Source organism: Nicotiana attenuata, chromosome 4, assembly GCF_001879085.1.
Source record: "Nicotiana attenuata strain UT chromosome 4, NIATTr2, whole genome shotgun sequence".
Lineage (NCBI taxonomy): Eukaryota > Viridiplantae > Streptophyta > Magnoliopsida > Solanales > Solanaceae > Nicotiana > Nicotiana attenuata.
The window spans coordinates 566,555-577,188 of NC_031992.1; the positions used below are offsets into that span (position 1 = coordinate 566,555).

The 10,634-nt window shown below is 36.3% G+C and overlaps 1 protein-coding gene across 2 annotated transcripts; it reads right to left on the minus strand.

Moving 5' to 3' along the window:
- LOC109224774 lies at nucleotides 7,344-9,690 on the minus strand. 2 transcript variants are annotated; one of them, XM_019389292.1, is made up of 3 exons: nucleotides 9,384-9,690; nucleotides 9,229-9,301; nucleotides 7,344-8,003 (listed from the first exon to the last, which is right to left on the minus strand). In XM_019389292.1, exons 1-3 carry the CDS (start codon nucleotides 9,467-9,469, stop codon nucleotides 7,704-7,706), a joined length of 459 nt encoding a protein of 152 aa, XP_019244837.1. In that variant the 5' UTR covers nucleotides 9,470-9,690; the 3' UTR covers nucleotides 7,344-7,703. The 2 variants fall into 2 exon arrangements, with proteins under 2 accessions (XP_019244837.1, XP_019244838.1); XM_019389293.1 differs by having other exon boundaries at nucleotides 9,229-9,292; nucleotides 9,384-9,673.

Sequence of the window (10,634 nt, forward strand, 5' to 3'; positions counted from 1 at the left end):
GCAAGACATTTTCAAGAACTTGTGGGAAGCGGGCACCGTGACTGAGGTGGCCTTCGAGGAGACACGTGAGAAGGCTCGCGAGGCTCGTGCCAATTGTGGATATGATGTGGCGACACCCGAAGCTGATGTGGGTGCAGGTGGTGACGATGATGAGCCTTATAGAGATGATGATGGTAATGGCGGTGTTGGCGCCGAGTGAAGAAAAAGTAGTGCTTTGTTGTTGTTTTTTTTACTTCGTACGCCGGTGTGCGTTTGTTTGTTTCTTGTTGTTGCTTTCTTCCTGCCTTTCTTTTTTTTTAGTTATCAGTTGACTGGCCCCGGCCGAATGTAAGCGGCGATGGCCCGTACTTATGACCATGAATAAAGAATTCTCTTTTTCGCCACTTGTCTTGTGTTTCATCTTTCAGTCGATTCATGATCTCATCGCGAGGTGAGGGCTTGTCTGGCGAGTCCCAGTTCTCTTTTGTAACGTAGGCCTCTGGCCTTGCGGGTTTCATTACGAACTTATCGAGAAGACAGCTCGTTTGAGTTCCAACGAGATCGAACATGTCGATCTTTGATGGCGAAGGCCCTTAGCCTTAAGTCCCAGTTCGAACGAGGGTAGTTATCGTCGAACTTGTCGATCTTTGTTAGCCTTAAGTCCCAGTTCGAACGAGGTCGAACTTGTCGATCTTTGATGGCGAAGGCCTTAGCCTTAAGGGTGTTATTTCGAACTTATCGAAATATCAGCCCGTCTGAGTTCGAACGAGGTCGAACATGTCGATCTTTGATGGCGAAGGCCTTAGCCTTAAGGGTGTTACTTCGAATTTATCGAAATAACAACCCGTCTGAGTTTGAACGAGGTCGAACATGTCGATCTTTGATGGCGAAAGCCCTTGGCCTTAAGGGTGTTATTTCGAACTTATCGAAATAACGACCCGTCTTGAGTTCGAGCGAGGTCGAACTTTTGAATCTTTGATGGCGAAGGCCCTTGGCCTTAAGGGCGTTATTTCGAACTTATCGAAATAACAGCCCGTCTCGAGTTCGAGCAAGGTCGAACATCTGAATCTTTGATGGCGAAGGCCCTTGGTCTTAAGGGTGTTATTTCGAACTAATCTAAATAACGACCCGTGTTGAGTTCGAGCGAGGTCGAACATCTGAATCTTTGATGGCGAAGGCCCTTGGCCTTAGTCCCAGTTTGGCAGGCATTGCTCGCATCGATGGTTTCAGCGCTGCGGACACCAGGTGCTGACATTTCGTTCGGACCTGCGTGGTACACGTGTAACAGCTTCTCGCACGGCTGGCTGTTTATTTTGAAGACGCCATCAACCGGGAGGGTTTCGGCTGTGCTAAGATGATCTTTGGTTCTTCGACCGGGGAATCCCTGCACCGGCGTCCGATTTGGTGAACTACGGGAGATGAGGATGAGATGTTCCTTATTCTTGCCTGGTGGTTTTGATTGCGGCACCTTTAGCCTTGTTGGGAGTGTTTGGGACTGGTAGGGTAGGAAATTCTAGTCCTTACTGACTCGTTCGATTTTCCTTTTCTCCACGCGCTGCCTTAAAATCTGATATGAGCTCGATGCTCTTCTCGCGTTTCTTTGGCTTCGATCCGAAAAGAGAACTAGGCGTTTTTACTAGGAAATCCCCACAAACGGCGCCAAATTGTTTGACTCAAAAGATGTTAAAGCAAATCAATCAAAGAGATGAAGGGGTAAATCATAGTCAATCATAATTCGTATCGGATCTAAAGATAAAGAAATGGCATTTAAATACAAAAATGGAGGAAGCATCGAAAATGTTTTATTTATGATGGAGCTTTGCCCTGCCCCTCCTCGGAGGGGAAAGGAATTACAATCATTGTGTTTCTCTCTCTTCCTCTCTAGATGGAGCTTCATTTTCCTTCTGCGCGAGTTCTGTTGTCTTCCCTCTGACTTATTCGAGTTTTTGGAGAAGAAGTCGATGAGAAGTCTCTCCCTTCTAGGTTCCCTTCACTTCATATTTATAGTCGAAAGAAACCTGCTTTTTCCTTAGCCATAACTTCTTGTCAGAATTGTGGAAGCCTACTGGTCGGGGTGAGGGGCGTACCCTCGTCACTTGTGGAGAATGTCGCGGTGATGGAGTCAAAATGGTTCCGTTGACTTCTTTCATACGGTGACTGAAACAGGGTCGTGGTCGCCTCGGTCGGGGTGGTCAGATTTCTGACCAATACAGGGACCACAAAATTTAATTAACAAGGCTTCCAATTATGGAATTAATTTATAATTTTTGAAATTAATCCACCATAATTAATTACGAATTATTCCACTAAAAATTCGTGATTGCACTCCTTATTCAATTTCGAAATTCATCCATTAAATCTTATTTAATTCCCCATGTTAAGATTCAGATACTAATCAATTAAATTAAATGACAGAGACATGGATTCTATCAACTAAATCTACATGCCGGATTTACACATGAAAACTTATAAGCTTTCATAAAGGTGTATCATCAATCTCTAAACTGAGACATGGAGTCTATCAACTAACTATTACTTCGCCAATGTACATTATTATTGCCCAATTTACCTGGCATATTGACCCACAAAAAAATCTCGCCTTTTAATAAATCAAAACAATAATGATTATACATAGCTAATAATAATTATATCAAGATTAAGAGTATAAGTGCATTTAATGGCTAGAGAGTTTATTTTATTAAGTCAGTATAAAATACTTATCTCTACTTGGTCCGTTCAATGCATACAAAATGTACTAGCACAAGAAGATGGAATTAAACTATCCCCATAATCAAGATAAATTATATTTTGAACTTGTGCTACAATCATTCCTGATGGTTTGTCCAATTCCATCATTAGATTGTGAACTCAAACTTTATACTTATAAGAACCAATGATTTAATCTTCCGTGTATAAGCTAAACTCTATACACTAAATCATCTACTAATATAAGCAAATGACACAGCCTAATATATAGTTTATTTTAAACTTTTTTAAAACTGAATAAACAATTATCTGATAATAAATATTATATCTAAACCAAACCAATGCTTAATAGTATATATCCAACACTAATTTCTTTAAAGACTTCACAAACTGTTTTGTACGACATGATATTGAAGCGACAAGATACTCCTCTCGGCCAAAAACAATTACTACTTCAAGTTATCTTTTACAATATAGCTTTAGCCATTACTAATTTGCTTAGCATTGTTAACATTGTTGTTTTCATCTTATGCTCTCGATATTCATCATATTTGTGTTGGTTCCATTTCTCTCACCAGCGAGACCTGCCTAAATTAATGCTGTTGGATATATTGAGTTAACTGCGTTTCTGTAGCCTTTTCTTTCTTTCTTTCTTTTTTGTCAAATATATTGCATTAATTATATCAATTTTCGTGTTAAGAGTTTGATTAGAAAGCGTGGCTTGTTCCATATTTTAATTACCATTGCATTATCTTTTTTTATTAGGAGCACTTTCTTTTTCCAGGCATCTCCCTTTTAAGTAACAATTCTTTTTTCCTTCCAAAGTTCATAACCATCTCCTATATATATATATATAGATGCCTTATTTTTGCATTGTTTCTCAGTTTTAGGAGTACTAGGAGAAAGTTTATTAATCCTCCTTTTGTCATTTTCAATGGGGAAAGAAGTAACAACACATTGACAAAATTGTCTAATTTTCAAGAAAAACCAACATCTTCTATATATTCTGGCGAAATTTAGCAAAACGAACACACCCTTTTTTTTTTTTGATACAACACTTGATGTAACTGACGAAGTTCATATACATTTGTTAGAGAGACTTTTATTTTTGGGCACTACACAAAAGAAAAACAGGTAGAAAAAACAAAGTCTCTTAATTAATTAGTAGTAGCAGTTCCTGTTATGATGCTGATCCTTCATAAAAACGCAAGAACTCTTCATAACTGTAAGGATACCAAATCCATTCCATAATCTTATCATCTTTCTCCTCCTCAAAATCCCAATTATAACCTCTCCATAATTCTTCCCCTGATCTTTCTGGAGAATTAGTTTCCATCCATTTCTCAAACTCCACTAATTGAGGAATTACTGGACTAATATAATTATTCTCCTCCAACACCATTGAAATGTTGCTCCCACCTGATAATGATGTGTTTTCGTAAGTTTCTGTCTCTTCTTGATCAGGCCAGAAGTCAGAAAACAAAGCGTTAAAATCTATACAAGTTTTTTCAAAACTTTCCACTTCGCTGGTTTCTATTATCAGTCCCAGCTCTTCGTAATCTTTCACATCTAAAGGCATTATTTCCTCAGTATTTGCATTTTCCATCACTTCATTTTGCAGCATTTTCTTCACTTCTGCTTTTCTTTTGATAATCTTCACCTCACCACCTTCGTAAAGAGACCCCATTAAAAAAAATGGGGACAGAAAGATTAGAAGTGAAAAGAAGAAAATTAAAGAGAAGATTTTCTGCTGTTCGATGAGTGCAACTGAGTGGGGAAAAGTACTGGAATATATACTGAGGGTTGCAAAGCTAAGGTTTTTGGATTATATGCGTGCATGCATGAGTCAGCACATAATCGGACACAAACCTCTCACTCTTTTTTCTTCCTCAAAATTGTCTTGAATTTTGGATACTTGAGAAGGCATTTGCTTTTTCTTTTTCATGCAAAAATTAAAAGGGAGATAAGAGAGAACTAAATTTCGAGTCGTACCTCTTTGATAATCTGATTACATTTATTGAGAACTAAATCTCGAGTCGTATTTCTTTGATAATTAATCTGATTACATGTATTATTAAAATGAAAAATTTCACGGTATAGCCAGTTTTCGGACTGGTCAATCAAAAATAGCCAGCGTTTACCAAGTCAATGAAAAATAGCCATCATTTTACTGCAATAGAGACCGGTCCAGCATAATATACTGGAGTTCGGTGCACTTGTGTATGAACTCCAGCATATTATACTGGACCGGTATACTTTGCTGGCTCCGGTATAATATACTGGAGACTGGAGCACTAGTGCTCCAAACTCCAGTATATTATACTGGACCGTTATACTTGCTGGAACTCCAGTATATTATGCTGGAGCTCTAGTGTACTTATGCTGGAACTCCATCATATTATGCTGGAGTTCCAACATACTATCCTGGAACTCCAGTATAATATGCTGGAGTTCAAGTATACTTATGCGGGAACTCCAGCAGAATATACTGGAGTATTTTCCGGGTTTTGAACAGTGTTTTCGATCAGATTTATCTTTACATAAAAAGTGGCTAAATTTCGATTACTTTTGAAATTGGGCTATTTTTGAACGACCAGTTGTAAATCTGGCTATTTTTAAAAATCTTTCTACTAGAAGTGATTGAAGATTGTTGGGCTTAAACGGCCCAATGGCACTCTTAACATGGTGCGATATTGTCCGCTTTGGGCCAAGCCCGCACGGTTTTCCCCAAATGGCCTCACACCATTAAGAGATGCCTACACTTTATATGTAGACTCTCAATCTTTTCAACTACCAATGTGGGACTTTGTTCGCACACCCAATAAAGATAGACGGAGACGAATCTGGCTAACTCTTGTCCGTTACGAGAATAAATGATATACTATATTAAATTTAATGAAGCTTGTCTAAAATAATAAAAGTAATTAGGTAGTTTAGAAAAGGTCATCATGACATCATATAAGGTTATATAAAATAATACAATAATGCACTACAATGTAGAGAGATTATTACATGATCAATGTACTTTTAAGTAACATGTTACATATTGTATTTTTCAAGTTACTAACTGCACTTATTATATACGATTTACTTATAACTATTTTATAATTAGTGATCTACTGATGTAATAAAAGTTTGCACCACTAGTGCGTGAAAGTTAAACTCTTATCTTACTAATTAGTATTACTCCATTTGTTTCAAAAAGATTCTCACTATTTTCATATTAGTCTGTTTTAAAAATATTACTAACACTTTTCAATATTTCCTTAATAAGAAGCACATGTAGCCATACAAACGCTATGACAGGTTTCAGACCATAAGTTTCAAAAGTTTTACAGCCAAATAAATGATAAAGCTTATTTAAGATTATATATCTCAAAAATCTTCTCTTATTTATTAAAGTTTGTGTCAAGTCAAACCATGATTGATCTTATTAAAACGAAGGAAGTAGTTTAAATAGTTTGAGAAAGAAATCAATTCAAAAATTTTGGAAATGAACCAAAAGAGAGGGCTAAAAAAGTCATTTACTGGAACGGGAAATAGCACATAGCATTTAAACCTGTAATCCCCAACAGGGGAAAGGTAGAAGTCTCCAAAAAAACACCGACCACTTTTTGGGCACATGGATGAATTTTACAATGTGAAAGCCTGCTTCTTGTTTTTGGTGTTTTGTGAGTTTTAGAGTTTATATAAGGTTTTGCATGGGAGCTAAGCACTCGTACTACACAAGTGGCAGTGAGTGTCTAAAATACTTTTTAGGTGTCAGTTTGTTTCAGATTTTTCTAGAGATCTGTTAGTGACCTCGGTTTGTTTCTTTTTGGGAATGAATTGAATGAACTAGTAGTTCAGTTTTGGTGATTCTGTAATTGTAATGGCATGGCGTCAGTCTTTTGATTTTTCTAGTACTCTACTGAAACAGTACGAGGAGATAGTGTGATAATTCGAGGAAGAAATGTGGCAGTCTTTGGTTTATATAGTGCCATTGAAAATTTAGATTGAATACAGTGGTTAAACTTTGCATCCAATTAATATTATAGCGTTATATAATTGCTGTATTAATTATGATCCTCAGTGCCACTACTGGTACAAGTTCTACGATGCCTTAACTAGTCTCAATTATTCTGGATGCTCTATACTGTTTCACCCTTCCGGTGGCAGAGGCAGGATTTCCACCAAGGGGTTCAAAAAAAATTAAAAAGTTAAAAGAGATTGTGACTAGTGTAAATTAAATCAATAATCTCACAAAGGTTTTGAACCTACTTGACCATTAAGCTATGCTTTTGGAAGTTCAAAACATAATATATAAAGGTAAAAAATAAATTTTGCTTTATATATACAGTATAATTTTTCGGCGAAGGGAGTTCGAATGAACCCCTTCCCCCCCTCCCCCCTAAATCCGCCCTGCTTGCTTCTCTGACTACACTGAAGAACTCTTCAAAAAGGACGATAGGTTTCTGTCTTGGAAGGTTCGATAAAGCTTTAAAAAAAATAAGAGCGGACTATATGGGCTTAAGTTAAGTTGCAATTGGTGTATTGTGTTAGACAAACTTCCATATATATATATATATATATATATATAAACAACACATGTACTAGCAACATATGGACTAGATCATCCAAATGAAAGAAAAATATTATAACATATGAAGAGGATCATATAACTAAGATACCATATATAAAGGACCACCAAACGGAATATATCTCCTCACAATATAAACATACAGATCCACCATATATACAATATTACATATTTTCAAGAAAATTACTCCTGGACACTTACATATATACAGTCAACGAACAAAATTTATCACCTACCACCTTACATCAAAATTGCTAGAAAGAGACATCCTTGCATAATATACAAGAAAAATTCAAACTTGCCTCTATTGCTAATTACAGTCCAAAATTTCTGTCTTCTTTTTTCTAGTCAAAATTTTCTTTTTTATCTTTTTCTTTTGGATAGGTTGTTATAGTAAAAATTTCATATTCAGCCGTTAAAATTCCTCATAAAGGAAGGTTCAAACCATAGCAGTCAAGCGAGAGTTTTGGCAATCAAAGCCTTCAACTGTATTTGTTGCTTGAGTAGCCTTAAGTCTTGTCCTTGCGCAGGACATTCCTTTACAACTCGATGATGGAGAAGGTGAAGCTGAAGTAGATGGACTTGGTAATGATGATAAAGTACATGTTAATTGCTTTCCATATTTTGCAAAGTACACATCATGAATTATTGGATTCATCGCTCGGCTAGGGGGTGACCCCGTGAAGAATGGAGGGGACGATGACAAGAGCGATGCTGATCGCATTGCAGCTACGCCATCCTGTTAGACCATATAGGAACATGGATGATTCATTTTAGAGTTTCCATTTGAATTAATTAAGTAATTAACAGAAGACACATTTGAAACAGTGTTACAGCTACCAACAAAACAGCAGCAGGTTAAGTGTACAAAGGCCAAAAAAGGTATGTGGGACAGTTGGTAAGTAAAAAAGATGATCTATACATTCAAAGAGTATTCTGGTAGTGCACATTTAGTACTCTGATAAAGTTTGATATCAGGAGGACAGTTAAAAACATTTAAGGCAATGAGATTTACTGTGTTGAATGCCTATTGAGGACACAAGCCGTGGAGGTTTGTGGCCATATATCATGTGATTTACTCATCAGTTATTCCTACATTTCCATTTTCCAATAATTGCCATGACAAGCAAACAACTCGATAGAAATGGTAACTAACCTGCGATAAAACGTTAAAATACACTGATCGTGTAAAAGATCTATATACTACTATCATGTTTAAACTTAAGTTATCAAAGGGACTTGGCAGAAAGCACTGCAGGCAGTTCGCAACACGGTATTGTTGTTGTGAATGTACGATCGCATCGTCCTAAAGTTTGAAATAAACAACAATTGGCAGATGAATATGTTGATTTTCACAGTGACAAACTACTTATAGTTGCAACTATATCCTGCATAACAGGGACTCTCCATTCTTCTACCTTACCCTTTTTTTTTTTTGGTTTCCCACCCGGTGTCCGGTACCCACATTGGAGTCCGACTATATCCGGATTCCCGCCGCGTAAGGCCCCATTCGGGGGGAAGCACTCTCTACCAAGGATTTTTCCACACCCAGGGCTCGAACCCGAGACCTCTGGTTAAGGGAAGAGCAGTCCCATCCACTGCACCACATCCTTTGGTGGTTTCTACCTTACCCTCTGCCATGGAAAGCCTTTAAGAAAAAACTAATTCAAATTTATACTACAAGATTTATCATGTATAAATTGCCTTAAATCTGAAAATGCACACATAATTTCGTGGGAAAATGTTTAGTGAAATAATAAGAATATCATGCAATCCTTGAAAAATTAGGTCAATTTTTCATGACAAGTAATGTGAATTTTTTTTTTTTTGGCAGTAATTATAAGCCGGGTGATCATCCCATAAAGAGTAACAGAAAGAAACGAAAGCAACAAACAAAGAGCTTCAAATCCATAGAGATTAAATTGCAATGTGCTCAGGCCAGAAATATATAGAAAGTCCCCTACCTCTTTTAGGATGATATCAAAAAGTTCTATTCCAGCTTTTGAATCCAAGGTTTCAGCTTGATTACTGTTAATCCTCCATTAAAAAACCCGAAATTAATTACAGAATTAAGGGTAACCAATTAAAAATATGGACAAAGAGAAAGAGATCAAATCACCTCAATTTGGAATGACAATTTGGATGCCGTACTCGACGAGGTTTGGGACAAACAACTTGAATCATAGGATTAATGCCACAATTCATCGTTAGAAATTAATCGGCCCAGAAAACTTCAATCGGCGGCAAGGGAAAAGCAACGGTCCATGGCTCTTGAAGGTGTGGTGTTGGGAAAGTAAAAGGTAATTAACAAAAACTAATTTAGTATAGTAATTAAATTTGGCAAACCCAGCTTTCCGAGGAATAAGCTTCTCGTACGGGAAATACACGTTTTTGGGGGGAAAAATTGTTCTTCATTGATTAATAAATATAATTCTAGGAATCAATATTACATTAAACATCAATTTTTTTATAAGTAATACTAGATAATTTAAAAATATCTTTAAGGGGCCTGATTTTTAACTTTTTCTTTTCTTTTTTAGTTTTCTCATTGATATTTGATAATGCGTCCTGACAATGGATGTTAAATTATTACATTCTAATATTTGATATTTAGATTTAAACTATGTAAGAAGAATGAAACCTATTGTGGAATTATGGAATATATCATTACATTCCTCTTTATGTGAATCTTGTGTTAATTTTTGGTAAAATCCAATTACAATTTTACTGAAAATATGTTAGAGTAGGGAATAGGAGCTGTATTGCTCATACGTGCAATACTTGTCACCCTGCTTCTATTTTCTCGTAGGCTGTCAAAATATTAACACGTAAAATAACTCAAACGAACTGTAAATAACATGTACAAATGGAACCAATGAATTAAGGGGTCGTTTAGGAGGACGTATTACGGAAAATAATATAAGTATTAATTTTGATATTATTAATTCTTTATTTGGAATTCCTTTCGTTCTAATTTATGTAAACCCGTTTGACTAGGCACGGAGTTTAAGAAAAAATGAAGACTTTTGGAATTTGTTGTCCTAAAGAAGTCAAAAAGGGGTCTAGAGTATTTGTGTAGTTATTAAAGCTTCTCATTAAGGATAGAATTGTAAATTTAAGTTAAATTATTACCAAATTTAGAAAGGGATCATTCTTTTTGGAACGGACCAAAAAGGAAATAGGTTCACATAAACTGGAACAAAGGGAGTAGTATTTTTCAACATATACTATTGTTATACATAGCAAATCATAGCATTAGCAATACCATTGTTTTTAATACATGGATAAACATGTATAAAGATTGAATTACCTTTCAAAACCTTTTCCAAATTCTTTCTAACGCATGTGGAGGGTATTTTTGTAAAGAAAT

Excerpts from the sequence above, each read along its gene's own strand:
- LOC109224774 (XM_019389292.1), bottom strand. The coding sequence starts at position 9,469 with ATGAATTGTGGCATTAATCCTATGATTCAAGTTGTTTGTCCCAAACCT. Across the intron at positions 9,302-9,383 it reads AATTGTCATTCCAAATTGAG|GATTAACAGTAATCAAGCTG; the intron begins GTGATTTGATCT and ends TTTTTAATGGAG. Across the intron at positions 8,004-9,228 it reads TTGATATCATCCTAAAAGAG|GATGGCGTAGCTGCAATGCG; the intron begins GTAGGGGACTTT and ends ATGGTCTAACAG.